The 18,939-nt window shown below is 43.6% G+C and overlaps 1 protein-coding gene across 2 annotated transcripts in view; it reads left to right on the top strand.

Annotated features, from left to right (window-relative positions):
* The window catches only part of SKIL (SKI like proto-oncogene), a 51,375-nt gene that overhangs the window by 18,651 nt on the left and 13,785 nt on the right, over positions 1-18,939 (top strand). For both annotated transcript variants that reach the window (XM_069727338.1, XM_069727339.1), the window contains exons 3-4: positions 2,507-2,601; positions 9,825-10,069. In XM_069727338.1, coding sequence (XP_069583439.1) covers positions 2,507-2,601; positions 9,825-10,069 — 340 coding nt within the window. The remainder of the gene's footprint in view (positions 1-2,506; positions 2,602-9,824; positions 10,070-18,939) is intronic.

The following is an 18,939-nucleotide window of genomic DNA, read 5'->3' as shown; positions in this document are numbered from 1 at the left end:
ACTTTTTTCTGATGAAAGCAAATTTTGCATGTCATTCGGAAATCAAGGTGCCAGAGTCTGGAGGAAGACTGGGGAGAAGGAAATGCCAAAATGCCTGAAGTCCAGTGTCAAGTACCCACAGTCAGTGATGGTGTGGGGTGCCATGTCAGCTGCTGGTGTTGGTCCACTGTGTTTCATCAAGGGCAGGGTCAATGCAGCTAGCTATCAGGAGATTTTGGAGCACTTCATGCTTCCATCGGCTGAAATGCTTTATGGAGATGAAGATTTCATTTTTCAGCACGACCTGGCACCTGCTCACAGTGCCAAAACCACTGGTAAATGGTTTACTGACCATGGTATTACTGTGCTCAATTGGCCTGCCAACTCTCCTGACCTGAACCCCATAGAGAATCTGTGGGATATTGTGAAGAGAAAGTTGAGAGACGCAAGACCCAACACTCTGGATGAGCTTAAGGCCGCTATTGAAGCATCCTGGGCCTCCATAACATCTCAGCAGTGTCACAGGCTGATTGCCTCCATGCCACGCCGCATTGAAGCAGTCATTTCTGCCAAAGGATTCCCGACCAAGTATTGAGTGCATAACTGAACATTATTATTTGATGGTTTTTTTGTTTGTTATTAAAAAACACTTTTATTTGATTGGATGGGTGAAATATGCTAATTTATTGAGACAGGTTTTTTGGGTTATCAGGAGTTGTATGCCAAAATCATCAGTATTAAAACAATAAAAGACCTGACAAATTTCAGTTGGTGGATAATGAATCTATAATATATGAAAGTTTAATTGTAATCATTACATTATGGTAAATAATGAAATTTAACACTATATGCTAATTTTTTGAGAAGGACCTGTAGATGGATATAAATTAATTTGCCAAAAACCTTAAAAAACATTATTTCAGTAATTGAGGCTCTCTAAAGCGCAACGTCCTGGCATCAATGGCTGGAGTAGAAATGCTTCCAGTGTAGAGCTACTGAGCATCTAACCTGGCTATTGTAGTAATACATACAAAATACAGTATTTTGCATCAGTAATGCTTGAAAATCCCTAACCCTCTTGGGTTTGATAGTAATTATGCTCTCCATGAGATTTCTTACTTGTTTTATTCATTGTTTGAACTAGGCAGATAAAATTGGGTATGAAGTGTCCTTGGTAATATTGAGCCCTGCTCTCTCCTAATGATACAGACTAGTCTCGCCCTAAGCGGTTACTGTCATTTGCATTGATATTTTATCTCTATTTTTCCGTTAGATTTTAGATTTGATACAGAAATTAAATCTACCTAGCATTTGGTGAAATTCTGAAAGAAATATTTATTCATAGGGAAATCAAGGTGCCAGTTTTTTCCCTACGTAGTGCAGTTTCGCCTTCACAGTCCACTGGAACGAAGGAACGTGGACTAATGGTGACCACTATTTCGCCCCTGTGTTCCTTCATTGATAAATTGAGTGAACCTTGGCATTGGTGAGTGCTCTGATTTTCTTCTTTAGGTCACATTCAGTATTTGGTGAGTATTTTACATCAGTATTTGTAAGCCAATAGAAAAATAATTACGGTATATTGTGGTAAGTCAAAACCAGAAATAGGTAAAAAAATGTAGAAGTGTTGACGTGTTTATATTTTTACTTTTCCTCTATTTCACTCCTGTTTCAGCTTACAAATACTGCTGTAAAATACTGAACATGTGAACGTGGCCTTACACCTGCACTACTGATCCACACTCCGTTGTGCTGGTCTTGTGGTAACCTGCTTCCTATCCGTAGGCTGAAGCAGCAGGATGTAGGACCTGTCTGCCCTGCCCTTATAGAGGACCATTGTGCGTGATCCGAATGGCTGGAAACCCAGACGTACCGACGAAAGGTCACAATGTCTTTGAGATGAAAGCAGTGTCATATTGATTTATTTTCAAGGTTTTTTCTCTTGTATACGATAATGAATTGAGTTTCCCCCTTAGCTAAACATGGCAAAAGCATGGACAACACTGCATAAATATTATCTGCAGACCATGGCCATGTCGTGCACAGCTCCGCATTGTGGTTTATTTATCACAAAAATAACTGAGATATGAACAGAGCCCAGACGTGAATACAAAAAATAACATTTCTCATCCATGATATTTTTAATAATCAGTCCTAAAATATTGACGTATGACAAGTCCGATTAACAGAGTGTATGATTTTGATCAGTGGATTCTTTAGGTTAGTATGATTTCAGCGATTCCAAAATTGTACAGACTTGTACAAGTGATGGGAAATGAAAATGCAAGCATTTGTGTTAATAAAACACTGAAAAATACAGTATTGCAGTATATAGTCGAAATGTAATTCTTTTATGTGGCTGCCACTTACCCCCACCTCTTACTAAAAGTATGACAAGTATACATAATCATGTGACTTGGGTGATGGAGGTAAATAATCATGTGAGTCTTCGTAAAACCTCGTGTATTTGCTTGTCTGTTGTCTAGTAGCTGAACATAGACTAATTTTTTCCTGTGTCTTTTCTTAGACTGAACATGTACAGACCTTGGAATTGCCTTCTTGGTACCCAGTCATCAAGCAGGAAGATGATGGCACCAGCCGACCACATTTGCTGCATCCAAGGTAAAGTATAAAGGCTAAGTAAACAAGAGCGATGAAATAATGATCATAAGTTTCTGTCCTGACCATCAGATGGGCATTGTAAAGATCAGCCTCAGTATTCCTGCTCTCAGCTCATTACCTTTTATCCTGCAGCTACGATTCTCAGCAGGCAGCGTATTGCCTGGATTGCCTATAGTGATATCACACTTGGGAGTCCCACATCAACACGGCTGAAGCGCACGGTCATGGGAGATTGTGTCCTCAACATTCCTTGTCATATACAAATAACATCTCTGCTCTTGTAAGGCCGGATCTGCAAGGACAGATGATCTGATTTCATGTCCAAGAAAAGTGTGTTTTTTTTTATCAGTATTCTACACCTGCCCATTATATTACAGAAATTACAGGGGATCTTGCTGTGTGTGTGTGTGAGGGTAGTCTTCATATCAGACCTAAAGAAATATTGAATAATTATATCCAAGAAAGGTATATTTGTGATGCCTCAGTAGATTCACTTTTGAAAACCCTTAAACATACTATAGCTTAGCAGAATAACAATTTCCAAAAATAATTTTCATTTTGAAAACTCTTCCTTGACCAGATGTAATATCTACTTAATTGTTGGGATTTTCACAGTAGCTGTTTCGTCTGCAGACCTCTAACAGAAGGCAGACTGCTCCTAATGTAGTGCGTGGGCAATGGGCAGAGACCTTCTATGTAGCCCTCCTTGTGTAATATTGGATTGCCCTGGCATACTGACTTTGGGGAGAGATTTACTAATCCTGTGCAATGTCTACCTTGCAAAGTTCTCTTGGTGGGCTTACTTTTTTTGCTACTAAATCTAAATTCTGGTGATCTTTGTTACTTTATATCTTTTGAAACTGACCCTCACCTTTCCCTTTGACGCAACGGTCATTTTTGAGCAATTTCTAAACATTGTTTTACACACGTAATGGGTCTAAAATCGCTATGCACAACCATTTTTTGGCTTGAGGGCTAAATTGACACATCGTATCACTCCCAAAGGCCACAACTTAACGTTGTATTTTCCATCTAACAAAATATGTGCCATGATTATTTGATAGGTTCCAAAACTCCCACCCATCAAACATATGGAGTCTGGACCCTTTAGGGAAAAGTGTCCCCATTCTTAGTGTTTGTGTAATCAGCAGCCCAGAGAGAAGGTGACCATATACATATGTGGCCCTCTACATTGTAGACTAGTGTGTCAACAGCCTAGCATATCACCGCTCCCATAGACTATGCCAATGATGCCAACATGGGTGCCATGTTAAACTAGTAATTATACATCCATGTTCCTGAGGTAAGGGCTACTCCTCCTCTTAACATGGAAACTACATGCTCACATAAATAATGTCTTTGTCCGGATAGCTGAGGGCCGCACAGAATGGCGTCGCCGACCGCTGGTTGTGTACGCTTGGGATAATTAGCACCAAAGTCAAGGTGCACTGACCGTAGTAAAGGTGCCCCCTTATGTGTTCTGGTTGTCCAGCAGACACCTTGGTCTTCAGTTCCCACAAATGTCGCACAGTCGCCTTCAGCTCTGTGGCTTTTGTGCAAAATAAGGCTGGGTTCACATTGCGTTAACAGCAGCCCGTTCAGCACATACGTTAACGGGCTGCTGTTAACGTAAGTGCCGCTATGGCAGCGCGCTAGCGCAGATAGAGCATCTGTTAGCTCTATCTGCGCTAGTGGTGACGGACCCGGAAATGCTGCAGCCCGCGTCTCTGGGTCTGTCACTCAATGACGGTACATCGCTAGCGCACGCCCATTGTGGGTGTGCGCTAGCGATGCGTCCGACATTGGATTCAGTGGCGGCATTAGCGGACTGCGTTACTCTGCGTTATGCCGCGGTGTAACGTAGTCCGTCTAACGGATGGGTTCCACGCAATGTGAACCCAGCCTAACTTGAAAGGGTTGCACAACATTCATTTAAAATAGTAAGAGATGTGACAAGTGTCTGTGCTTCATGAATACATTGGCATAACACCTTTCGTTGAGTAACTGCTGTGCTTGCTCTCGGTTAATCTCTTCTTTCTACAATATTTAGATCAAGCATTAAAATTCATTAGGGAACTAAGCTGAACCCTGTCAGAGATGATAGACGGAGAAGCTGCTATTCCATCACTGTCTCCAGCGCCGTCCCGTGCATATCGTATTCAATTAAACCAATAAAGATTTGGAGCCGTATTCAGTCTTGCATATTTGTAAAATTACATAGAATCCAAGGGGTTTTTCACTTTATGCTTATTTTGAAATATATGTTGGAGACGTGACTTGGTGGCAGCTACTAATGTGTAACTAATACAGGCTTGTCTCCTGCACTTCTTCTTATTACAGCTTTCTGCATGGAACGAACTGTTCTTACCTACAAGATGGCTGCTTGTGGAGGATCATGTGACCAGATGGCCCATTGGCCTCCTCCAATAGAAAAGCAGCTTTCACATGTAAGGGAGTTTTACAATTGGAGGAGGCTGATGGACATGTGTGATCACATGCTTCTCCACAAACAGCCTTTGTATGGACAGGAGAGCAATGCAGCCTGTGTGGAAAGCTGTTTTCTTCGCAAGACCTTCAGTGAAAATCATACTATCAGGAATTGTTTCATGGCTCCCAAAGATATCCATCGCACAACGAGATATGACTAAGTAGTCGTATCTCTCAGGACAATACCCTATGCCGAGTTATTTTTATTAATGTATTAATGTAATGAAGTGCATGTATTGAGTGATGGCCTTGTCTAAAATCTCGAGTAACAGTAGAGTCTGTGGTTGATGCATGTGTTTAGTGGGAGAATTTTGTCACAGATTTGTTTGGACAAAGTTATGCTCCAAAGTGCTTCACTTTCTATAGAAGAGTCATGGCCCCTCTGCTTTACGGATCAATGCAGTCTTGTGATCTGCCAACAGTATATCCCGGATGTATCAGAGGCGGCTGATGGAAGCGATCTATCTACCAGAGTATGGTCAGGGATGCCACAAGTAGGCATCCATCTTGTGTCTACCTCCTACTTGAACTTTCTTTTTTTTTTTCTTTTGCACTTCCTTTTACTATATTTTCTTTTCTTCTTTCCTATTTTTTTTTTGTTTTGCTCACTTTCTTCCTTCTGTTTTCTTTTTTTTTTTCCAGCGCTTACCTATTTTTTTTCAATTGCTTTTTCTTTTTTCTTTATCTTTTTTTTTTTTTTCTATTATTCTTACTTTTTCATTTTCTTTCTCATTCTTTAATTCTCTCTTTTTTTGTTGGCTCCTTTTTGCCACTGCTTGTTTCCGTTTGCGCTTCCTTTTTTATATACGCTTATTTAGATAGATTGCAGCCTTCATAATCAATGAATTGAAAGTTGAAAAAATACTGTTTTAGTACGAGGTGTAATATCAGGTGGAAAATTGCTATTTTGTTACATTGAGACTGATAATAATCCTAGATACAAGAAGGAAGAAATGAAGGCAGTTTTCCTTGAATCTTTAGGCCTGCATTATCCCATCCCACCGATATGGGTTAATTTTCCACGCTGGCTACCTGCAGTGAGACAAATGCATTGTATAAATATTAATGGATTAAATTAAGTCTGAATTGAATTACATTTTGAAAGGCAGTGAATGCCAATGATTGAACAGATATTCTTCATCTATAGTGAAGGGAAAATAAAGACGTTATTTAATTTATGTCCTTGTGAACACACTGGGAATACAGTCATGCTAATTGTGAGCAATGTTTCCTCTAAAAGGGGTTCTTCAGTTTGTTGGGGGAAATAAAGTTTAACTTATTGCACACAACTTTCTACTCTCAGGGTTGCAACTCTTCCGCTGTTCAGGTCTTTGCTTGCTGTTACTGGGGAGGAATATTTGTTTGCAGTTGAGGTTTTACAGTGGATTAGTTCAAGCATTCCTCTGAATTTCAAAAACAAAACTGCAGTAGCATAAATCTTTGTTCACACGTTGCTTTTCTTGCTGCATTTTTTTTTAATGCAGAAATCTCATGCACATTGTTTTAAAACTGCAGCATATCCCTTCTTTCAGCGCCTTTGCAGCATTTTTTCACTCCTAGAAAGCAATGAGTAAGTGCAAAAACGCAGCAAAAAAATTAGGTCTCATGTTTTTGGTGCAAAAACCTTAAGGATGTTGCATCATGATTTTTTGGGGCACTAAATTGTATCATGCACATCAGACAAAAAAAATCCTCAGCAAATGTGCAACAAAACCTGCTTTTTGTAAGCAGCTTCTTTATTGCCAAGAGGGCAGGTTTTGCCTACAGAAAAAAAACAAAAACAGCAAAAACGCAACGTGTGAACATAGCTTACTTATTGGGCTTCATGTTTTATTGTGGGTCGGTCAAGAGTAGCTCTTTCAGAGGCGATGTCACCAGTTGAAAAATGAACAGTGTTTTGCTCTTATTTTATTCCTGCTGCTTCTTGGATGTTCTTTAATTGAAATCCACCAAACTATTCATGATGTGGTCATTTTTATTTTGTGCTAATTTCTATCGTCTTCCCATGGTTAGAACATGGCTCACAAGGCAACCTAAAGATATTCCCCTAGAGAATACTGTGAGCAACACACCTCGGTAAAGATGATAAAAATTAGCTTTTCAGCGTACTACACTGCTCAAAAAAGTAAAGGGAACACTTAACAGAATATAACTCCAAGTAAATCAAACTTCTGTGAAATCAAACTGTCCACTTAGGAAGAAACACTGTTTGACAATCAATTTCACATGCTGTTGTGCGAATGGAAGAGACAACATATGGAAATTATTGGTAATTATCAAGACACACTCAATAAAGGAGTGGTTCTGCAGGTGGGGACCACAGACCACATCTCAGTACCAATGCTTTCTGGCTGATGTTTTGGTCACTTTTGAATGTTGGTTGTGCTTTCACACTCGTGGTAGCATGAGACGGACTCTACAACCCACACAAGTGGCTCAGGTAGTGCAGCTCATCCAGGATGGCACATCAATGCGAGCTGTGGCAAGAAGGTTTGCTGTGTCTGTCAGTGTAGTGTCCAGAGGCTGGAGGCGCCACCAGGAGACAGGCCAGTACACCAGGAGACGTGGAGGGGTCCGTAGGAGGGCAACAACCCAGCAGCAGGACCGCTACCTCACCCTTTGTGCAAGGAGGAACAGGAGGAGCCCTGCCAGAACTCTGAAAAATGACCTCCAGCAGGCCTCAAATGCATGTGTCTACACAAATGGATGGAAACCGACTCCCTGAGGATGGCCTGAGTGCCTGACGTCCACAGATGGGGGTTGTTCTCACAGCCCAACACCGTGCAGTATGCTTGGCATTTGCCACAGAACACCAAGATTGGCAAATTCAGCACTGGCTCCCTGTGCTCTTCACAGATGAAAGCAGGTTTACACTGAGCACATGTGACAGATGTGACAGAGTCTGGAGATGCCATTGAGAGCGATCTACTGCCTGCAACATCCTTCAGCATGACCGGTTTGGCAGTGGGTCAGTAATGGTGTGGGGTGGCATTTCTTTGGAGGGCTCACCAGAGGTAGCCTGACTGCCATTAGGTACCGAGATGAGATCCTCAGACCCCTTGTGAGACCATATGCTGGTGCGGTTGGCCCTGGGTTCCTCCTAATGCAGGACAATGCCAGACCTCATGTGGCTGGAGTGTGTCAGCAGGTCCTGCAAGATGAAGGCATTGAAGCTATTGACTGGCCTGCCCATTCCCCAGACCTGAATACGATTGAGCACATCTGGGACATCATGTCTCGCACCATCCACCAACGTCACATTGCACCACAGATCGTCCAGTAGTTGGTGGATGCTTTAGTCCAGGTCTGGGAGGAGGTCCCTCAGGAGACCATCCGTCGCCTCATCAGGAGCATGCCCAGGCATTTTAAAGAGGACATACAGGCACATGGAGGCCACACACACTACTGAGCATCATTTCCTTGTCTTAAGGCATTTCCGCTGAAGTTGGATCAGCCTGTAACTTCATTTTCCACTTCGATTTTGAGCATCATTCCAACTCCAGACCTCCGTGGGATATTAGTTGTGATTTACGTTGATTATTTTTAGGTTTTATTGTTCTCAACACATTCCACTATGTAATGAATAAAGATTTACAACTGGAATATTTCATTCAGTGATATCTAGGATGTGGGATTTTAGTGTTCCTTTTATTTTTTTGAGCAGTGTAAATACTAGGTCACTTTTCACCTAGTGACAGGTCCTCTTTAAGCCCATTTCTATTAATTGATGGCAAGCAGAGATCTTAAAGGGAATCTGTCAGCAGGTTTTAATGTTTAATCTGAGAGCAGCATCATATGGAGGAAGAGAGCCTGATTGCAGGGATTTATCACTTATTAGGCTGCGTGTTATAGTTTCAATACAATCAGTGTTTTATCAGCAGGAGATTGTCACTGCCTGACTAGGTTTCACTGTAGTCCAGTCAGGCTAATCTGTGTAGCACACCTCCACCACTGATTGGCAGCTTTCTGGCAAAGCACAGTGTAAATGGGAAGCTGCCAATAAGAGGTGTGGGCGGGTTTTTACGGGGCTCAGCATTTGAGCACTGCTACAGGGACAGCAGATAGAATCCCTGTTTTATCAACTCTGCACCAATTAGCCCAGTAACTGATACATTGCTGTAATCGGGCTCTCTTGATCTACACACGTGGTCAAAATTGTTTGTACCCCTGATTTAGGTTAGTGCCTTCTATGAGCCCTGACCTAAATCCTGCTGCGCATCTTTGGAAAGAGCTGAAACATGCCGTCTGGAAAAGGCAACCTTCAAACACGAGACAACTGGAGCAGTTTACTCTTGAGGAGTGGGCCAAAATACCTGTTGAGAGGTGCAGAAGTCTCATTGACAGTTACCGGAATCGTGTGATTGCCTCAAACGGTTGTGCCTCAAAATATTAAGTTAAGGGAACCATCATGGATTTCTAGGGCTACTTCATGAGTTGTGTGTTTTTTTTTTTTTTTATTCTGTGGAAGCATGGTTGAAAAGCAATGTCTGACTTTCATTTGTTCATATTCATAGATCTTTTATTGATTATTACTTTTGTCAGATTCAAGTTATTTCTGTGACCATTGTGGGTTTTTCTGTAATTAAACGAGGGGTACTAACAATGTGTGTATATTATGCTGCTCTCCGATTACATAGGAAACCCTGCTGACAGATTCCTTTAAAATATAAGCTATATTTCCAATGTTTATGTATCAGATTTTTCTTTAATATTTTTTTTTCCGTTTATTTTTTCAGTTACTATCTCTATATGTACGATAAAGTTGTGGCGCCAAATGTGTCCCTTTCTGCTGCTGTATCGCAATGTAAGGACTCCAAACCCATAAGAAGAGAAGCCGAGACGAACAAGCAGTCAGTGGCGCAGTCTGAAAACCAGGCCCAGAGCACAAAGCATAAATCTGCTACCTCATACCCTGACCTCTCCATGGAGGAACATCAGAGCGTAGATCTGAAAACAGATAGTGAGTCCAGTAATAGACAAGGTAAGTAACGCATGTGAACAGCAGAAGCCATGATCCTGCAAGGAATATTGCAAGATGCCCAGATTAACAGCTTAGTTTTCTGTTGATACCTGGAATTATCTTCCTGATTGTTTTGCTGTCCCCGAGGATGTGACATAATGTGATAAGACTTGGAAGCTGCCGTTCAGCTGTGCTGAAGACACGAGAGTAGGGAGATGTTGAATGATGTTCATCAGTCAATACATAATACACTGAAAATGATTTACTATATTGAAATACATCCTTTTTTTTGCTGAAAGAGCTTTTTTGCTCAATGAAACACATAAGTATTCTGCCACATTTAAGAAAATATTGTTTAGGTGCCAAATAACATGACTTCACAGCAAGCACCATATCTCTGAACACGTTCTGGTCTCTCCTGAACATATACTTCCAGCCTTCACTTATCCTCTGCATGGATATAAAGCCATTATGGGGAGCTGAAAGTAACCGGTCATCAGACCATGCTGCTCTAAGTAAGGGCGGCATTGTATGGGCACAGAGCTCTAGAAGTCCTGTCTGAATGGAGAGGAGGTTGAGCTGCTTACTTCTGCTCCATTCATTCTACATGGGACTGTTGGAGATGGCCAAGCACTGTGCTCTCCTATCTCTGGTAGTCCCACAGAAAATGAATGGACCTTTGGGTGCATGCTCATACTCCTTACCATTCAGACAGGGTTCTCAGAGCTCTGTTCTCAGGGATCTTTTGGTGGTCTAGACAGTCAGACTTCCAGCGATCAGGAAGATGGATAGAGGATAACTTCCAAACTTGGCACAAACCCTTTAAAGGGATTCTCCACTGCTGGTCAACTCTAGCTTAATCAATTCAGGGTGATACTCTTAAAATAAAATCATGTATACTTACCTCCTGCAGCAGCACCGCTGTTCCATCCGCTCGTCACCTGCGGCTGCCCATCAGTATTCTGACAAAGCAGACGTCCACTCTGAAATAGTAAAGGATGCAGCTGACGAGGGGCTGCCCATTGGCAGCAGCCTGCACATGACACCAGTCACGTCACTATTCGGGGACAGCAATGTCGATATCACTGGAACACACCGAAGTGATAGTCAAGTGTGCACTGTTTTTATTTCAATTGGGGTCCTAAATTGTTTAATTTGGGGTTGTCCAGTAGTGGAGGCCCCTATAGTGTATACTGATAATAATGCAGACTATATTTACACCTTATACCATAAGCTCCCCCTAGTGGTGACTGCAGACTGTCAAAACTTAACAGTCTACAGGGGGTTTTGTCTCAAACACTTCTTCTTGCATGTCTGACTCATAACACTATACTTTTGCAGACATATTATGTATGTAGTTAGCAGCACGTCATCAGAAAAACATCCGATGATTTACACTTCCATGTCACCTTACCACTGCAGGCAATCAGAGGCTTCAGTGGTCCTGTGACATCTAGACACCACACTGGTTCTGATCAACGAAGTGGCCTGCATTGGCTCCACTAGCTTGAGAGAGGGTTATTATGCCTCCCTTTAGTATTTCAGATCTGTCCATAGGAAAAAAAAAACATCAGACCACTCCTTCATGCTCTATTAGGTTTCATCCCTTCCCCTGCATATTTTGACTTCTACTCCTTAAATTGTACTCGGTGGAATTGGTCTATTCCTAGGGTGTTTAATTTTTAAATCCTATAAATTTTAAGGAATTTTTCAACATACAAGTAGTCAATAACCAACTAAACCCTCTACCCCCTTGTTCCAGACCACATAGCAATTAGCAATTATCTCATTACTGTATATACTCGAGTATAAGCTGAGGCACCTAATTTTGCCATGAAAAACTGGGTATAAGCCGGGTATGCATTGTCCTTTCATTCCTATCCTGGTATGCATGGTTCCTCATCCCCGTCCTTGTCCGCATGACTCCCCCTGTCCCCGTCATTGTCTGCATGGCTCCCCAGTCCCCATCCTTGTCTGCGTAGCTCCCCATCCCTGTCCTTGTCTGCGTGGCTCCCCCGTCCTGTCCTTGTCTGCGTGGCTCCCCCGTCCCTGTCCTTGTCTGCGTGGCTCCCCCGTCCCTGTCCTTGTCTGCGTGGCTCCCCCGTCCTTGTCTGCGTGGCTCCCCCGTCCCTGTCCTTGTCTGCGTGGCTCCCCCTATCATCCTTGTCTGCATGGCTCCCCCATCTTATCCTTGTTTGCATGGCTCCTTATCCCCTATCCTTGTATGCATGGCTCCTTATCCCCTATCCTTGTATGCATGGCTCCTTATCCCCTATCCTTGTATGCATGGTTCCTTATCCCCTATCCTTGTTTGCATGGTTCCTGTTAAAAAAAAAAGCAAACCTCCTACTCGCCTTCCTGCGCGCCCCCGCTGCATTTCGTTCCAGCGTCGGCATCTCTTCATGCCGAGCGATCACGTAACCCTGCTCATTAAGGTAATGAATATTCACTCCACGCCTATGGGAGTGGAGAGGGGTGAATATTCATTACATTTATGAGCGGGACCACGTGATCGCTCGACCAGAAATGCTGCTGGCACCGGAATGAACGAGATGCAGTGAGGGCTCGCAGGAAGGCAAGTAGGATGTGTTTCAGCACAAAAAAATGGGCTCAAAAACTCGGCTTATACACGAGTATATACTAGGGTGCCAAGGAAAAATGAACTTTGCAGATTGGTAAGTCTCACCCCTCAAATTTGTTCCTTTTGGCATAAGGATTCACCATGTAAAATATGTTGACATTAAATTTAGTATATATACATACATACATACATACATACATACATACATACATACATACATTCATTTTCAGCCCACTTTTTTGGGCTGAAAGTCCCCCTCTCGGCTTAAGGTACCTTCACACTAAACGACGCTGCAGCGATCCAGACAACGATCCGGATCGCTGCAGCGTCGCTGGAGAGCTGTCACACAGACAGCTCTCCAGTGACCAACGATGCCGGTAACCAGGGTAAACATCGGGTTACTAAGCGCAGGGCCGCGCTTAGTAACCCGATGTTTACCCTGGTTACCATCGTAAAAGTAAAAAAAACAAACAGTACATACTTACCTTCCGCTGTCTGTCCCCAGCGCTGTGCTTTCCTGCACGGACTGTGAGCACAGCGGCCGGAAAGCAGAGCGGTGACGTCACCGCTGTGCTTTCCAGCTGGCCGGCGCGCACAGCCAGTGCAGAGAAGCACAGCGCCGGGGACAGACAGCGGAAGGTAAGTATGTACTGTTTTTTTTTTTTACTTTTACGATGGTAACCAGGGTAAACATCGGGTTACTAAGCGCGGCCCTGCGCTTAGTAACCCAATGTTTACCCTGGTTACCAGCGAAGACATCGCTGAATCGGCGTCACACACGCCGATTCAGCGATGTCTACGGGAGATCCAGCGACGAAAGAAAGTTCTGGCCTTCTAGCTCCGACCAACGACAGCACAGCAGGATCCTGATCGCTGCTGCCTGTCAAACTGAACGATATCGCTAGCCAGGACGCTGCAATGTCATGGATCGCTAGCGATATCGTTCAGTGTGAAGGTACCTTTATACTCGAGTCATACCCAGGGGTCGGCAGGGGAGGGGGAGCGGGGGCTGTCTATTTATACTCACCTACTCCTGGCGCGGTCCCTGCAGGTCCCTGGTTTCCCCGGCGCCGGTAGCTTCATCCTGTACTGAGCGGTCACATGTACCGCTCATTACAGTAATGAATATGCGGCTCCACCTCCAATAGGGGTGGAGCCGCATATTCATTACTGTAATGAGCGGTACATGTGACCGCTCAGTACAGGATGAAGCTGTGGCGTTGGGGAAGCAGGGACTGCACCGCGCCAGGAGTAGGTGAGTATAGTGGGGAGGGGGAGCGCTGCGCGATATTCATCTGCTCCTCGTTCCAGTGCCGCTCCGTCTTCAGCTGTGACACTCAGGTTAGAGGGTGCGGTTGTTAGTGCGCACCCTCTGCCTGAACGTCAGTGCTGAAGATGGAGCGGCGCCGGAACAAGGAGCAGATGAATATTGAAAGTGCCGGGGGCCTGAGCGACGGAGAGGTGAGTATGTGATTTATTTTTTTTTATTGCAGCAACCGCAAATGGGGCAAGTGTCTGTATGGAGCATCTATGGGGCCATAACGTTTGTGCAGCACTGTATGGGGCCATAACGTTTGTGCAGCACTATATGGGGCCATAACGTTTGTGCAGCACTATATGGGGCCATAACGTTTGTGCAGCACTATATGGGGCCATAACGTTTGTGCAGCACTATATGGGGCCATAACGTTTGTGCAGCACTATATGGGGCCATAACGTTTGTGCAGCACTATATGGGGCCATAACGTTTGTGCAGCACTATATGGGGCCATAACGTTTGTGCAGCACTATATGGGGCCATAATGTTTGTGCAGCACTATATGGGGCAAGTGTCTGTATGGGGCCGTAATTAACGTTTGTGCAGCACTATATGGGGCAAGTGTCTGTATGGGGCTGTAATCAACGTTTGTGCAGCACTATATGGGGCAAGTGTCTGTATGGAGCCGTAATTAACGTTTGTGCAGCACTATGTGGGGCAAGTGTCTGTATGGAGCATCTTATAGGGCCATAATCAAGGTTTGTGCAGCACTATATGGGGCAAATATCTTTATGGAGCATCTTATAGTGCCATAATCCGCATTTGTGCAGCATTATATTGGGCAAATGTGTCTATGGAACATCTTATGGGGCCATTATTAGCCTTTATGCAGGATTATATGGGGCATATTTTAATATGGAGCATCTTATGGGGCCCATCATAAACTGTATGGAGCATTATATGGGGCTCCTGATTCAATATGGATATTCAAAAACACTTAACCTACTGATGTCTCAATTAATTTTACTTTTATTGGTATCTTTACTTTTGACATTTACCGGTAGCTGCTGCATTTCCCACTCTAGGCTTATACTCGAGTCATTAAGTTTTCCCAGTTTTTTGTGGCAAAAGTAGGGGGGTCGGCTTATACACGGGTCGGCTTATACTCGAGTATATACGGCATGTGTATATGTATGTGTGTGTACATATATATATATATATATATATATATATATATATATATATATATATATATATATATATATATATATATATATATATATATATATATATATATATATATATATATATATATATATATATATATTACATATATATTACACCGGTGAATTTCAAAGATAAAAATAGATGCTCCACACCGTTCATTATTGCCCCATAGCTGTGCCATATAGTGCTCTGCACTGTTCATTATTGCCCCATAGCTGTGCCATATAGTGCTCTGCACCGTTCATTATTGCCCCATAGCTGTGCCATATAGTGCTCTGCACCGTTCATTATTGCCCCATAGATGCTCCGTATAAAGCTGTGCCATTGCTGCTGCAATAATAAAAAATAAAAAGCCATACTCACCTTTCTTGCTTGCAGCTCCTCAGCGTCCCGTCTCGGCGTCTCTCTGCACTGACTGATCAGGCAGAGGGCGCCGCGCACACTATATGCGTCATCGCGCCCTCTGACCTGAACAGTCAGTGCAAGAGGACGCGAAGACAGAGCGGCGCCCGGCGTGTGGAACGTGGACAGGTGAATATGTAATACCTGCTCCTGGCGTCCCGCTCCTTCCCCCGGACAGCTGGTCTTCGGTGCCGCAGCCTCTTCCTCTATCAGCGGTCACCGTTACCGCTCATTAGAGAAATGAATATGCGGCTCCACCCCTATGGGAGTGGAGTCCATATTCATTTCTCTAATGAGCAGTCCCACGTGACCGCTGAAGAGGGGAAGAGCTGCGGCATCCGGAGACCGTGGGACAGGCAGGAGGAGCGCCAGAAGCAGGTAAATATGCCTCAGCGCCCTCTCCCCCTCACCCGCCGACCCTGTCGCCCACCGTGACTGGAGTATAAGCCGAGAGGGGCACTTTCAGCCCAAAGTTCTCGGCTTATACTCAAGTATATATATATATATATATATATATATATATATATATATATATATATATATATATATATATATATATACACGCAGACATACCCACATACACACATTTGGTATCGCCTCGTTCAGAAACGCCTGATCTGTCAAAATATAAAATCAATTAAAGGGAACCTGTCACCCCGTTTTTTGAGATTGAGCTATAAATACTGTTAAATAGGGCCTGCGCTGTGTGTTCCTATAGTGTATGTAGTGTACCCTGATTCCCCATGTATGCTGAGAAATAACTTACCAAAGTCGCCGTTTTCGCCTGTCAATCAGGCTGGTCAGGTCGGGAGGGCGTGGTGACATCGCTGGTTCTTCCTCAGCTTTACGTTGGTGGCGTAGTGGCGTAGTGGTGAACAAGCAGCGCGCGATCTGCGCTGTTGTCCCTTTCGTCGGTGGGGGCAGCCATCTTCCTGGGGCCGCGCGTGTGCAGATCGAGTGCTCTGCTGCACGGGGCTTCAGGAAAATGGCCGCGGGATGCCGCGCGTGCGCATTAGAGATCGCGGCGGCCATTTTCCCAAAGCCGAGATGCAAACTCGGCTTTGGGAAAATGGCCGCCGCGATCTCTAATGCGCACGCGCGGCATCCCGCGGCCATTTTCCTGAAGCCCCGTGCAGCAGAGCACTCGATCTGCGCACGCGCGGCCCCAGGAAGATGGCCGCCCCCACCGACGAAAGGGATGACAGCGCAGATCGCGCGCTGCTTGTTCACCACTACGCCACCAACGTAAAGCTGAGGAAGAACCAGCGATGTCACCACGCCCTCCCGACCTGACCAGCCTGATTGACAGGCGAAAACGGCGACTTTGGTAAGTTATTTCTCAGCATACATGGGGAATCGGGGTACACTACATACACTATAGGAACACACAGCGCAGGCCCTATTTAACAGTATTTATAGCTCAATCTCAAAAAACGGGGTGACAGGTTCCCTTTAATCTGATCGGTAAACGGCATAACATACCATACATAACGCGGGATATGCATGACGATAAATACTAAACAAACATTTAAAACTGCAATATGATGTGCCATTGAGCAACCAGTAAATGATAACTAATCTTAAAAAAAGAAAATTATAAAATATCTATGACCAAAAAGGAACAAAATTAGGAGGTAAGACCTTCAAAAACTTGCAACTTAATTTTTACCATGCACTTTCTTGGCACCCTAGTATATACAGTATTTAAGCTGAATACGGCAATCTGTACACTCATGTGCAAATAAACATTATGAAAAATAAGTCTCAAGTCTCCATGTTCTTTAGCTTCTACCTGAAACAGATTTTATATGCATCACTTCAAGGACCTTAGTCAGACATATCTCGCTCGACACGAGTAATAATATTACCCCTCACTCCCAAGTAAGGACATAATATCCATCCCTTGGTGGATTTTCCAGTCCTCCCATATTTTACAGAATTTAAGCAGGGCTCTCCTCTTTTGATATACTCCTTCTTCCAGATGTAGCAGTAGATTTGTTTTTTCCATAAATTCCCTAAACGTAGGTGGCACCCTGTCCAACCAGGGTGCTGCTATAATTTTCCTGTCGTGATATAATGTTCTTTTAAGTGCCAACCTTATGTTTGCATCTTCAGCAACCCCATCCACAAAACCCAAGACACAAACCAGAGGATGCATAGGAATCGCAACCCTATACATCGTGTTTATGTGGTCTATAACTTGAGTGGGGTGTAGAGTTTAAATGTATCAGATCCTTTGTTACCCCTTCTACACGTTTGCCAGTCGTCAGCCATTTAGACAGGCTGACCCAATGCTGATACAGACTGTCATTGTTTTCAGCAGCAGCACATATCATGTTTACACGGGATCATGTGCTGTTGAGAACAATGAATTTTATGCTGGAATTCAAATCCTTTCACCTGACAAACAATCCTTTTCTCATTCGTTGGGTTATCTGTAGCCTGTTTCCACTTTCCGATTAGAAGCTTTCCTATGAACATACGTTCCCGATAATCGTCTAGTGTTAACTCGCCCTAGCGGATCGGAATCCAGTTGATTTGAAGAGAAGGACATCACATGGTAATGGATGCTAAACACATGGCTGTTCTTCTTTTCTAGCATTAATCCTGTTTGTGCAAGTAGTTTGCCGAGATTCTATGAGCTGGCTATTTATAGGCTCGCCTTGTGAATCTCATGACACTGTTCCCATTCTCTGCCTGTTATATACTCGGCTAAGGTGAGGGATAAGCCACATGAATCGTACTATTTGCTGCTTTACACTCCTCTTTATGGACCGCGGCATATAGCGGAAAAAGATTTATTAAACAATCACAGGCTATAAAAGATGCAGAGATCCTAATGTTCCCACCGTTCTCCCTTTACTGCCTTCCCGATATCTCTGTGCCAGGCGGGCCACCATTTAATCTTTGTTCACAAAATCAATACAAATTTTTATTTAGTGCTCTTTTCCCAATCCAAAGTATCATTTTTTTTTGACTATACAACAAATAACCATACAACTACAGAAGTCTTGTAAGACCATCACTACGTTAAGTGCAAAATATTGCTGCCGCCAGGGGCTTTGGAGCAGGAGGTGGAAAGGAGGAGGCAGAGGAGAATATGTCCTTTACTCTAGCACTTGTAGTAAAGCTTCTTACATTAAGAAAAAACTAAAAATGAAGAAAAAAAAATCCTTCAGTCCATTGTAGCGCTGGCAATACAGTATGTTTAGGGTCATCATCCTGCTGGAAGGTGAACCTACTTCACAGTCTCAAGTAGTTTCCAGCCAACAGGTTTTCCTCCAGGATTGCCTTGTATTTAGCTCCATCCTGCTGAAGAAGGACATTTTCACCGCATGATGCTGCCACTACAATTAGTGATGAGCGAATATACTTGTTACTCGAGATTTCCTGAGCACGCTCGGGGGTCCTCCGAGTATTTTT

The sequence above is a fragment of the Ranitomeya imitator genome, chromosome 5 (genome assembly GCF_032444005.1).
Source record: "Ranitomeya imitator isolate aRanImi1 chromosome 5, aRanImi1.pri, whole genome shotgun sequence".
NCBI lineage: Eukaryota > Metazoa > Chordata > Amphibia > Anura > Dendrobatidae > Ranitomeya > Ranitomeya imitator.
The sequence above is the reverse complement of the archived record's forward strand: the minus strand, read 5'-3'. Positions and strand labels throughout refer to the sequence as shown.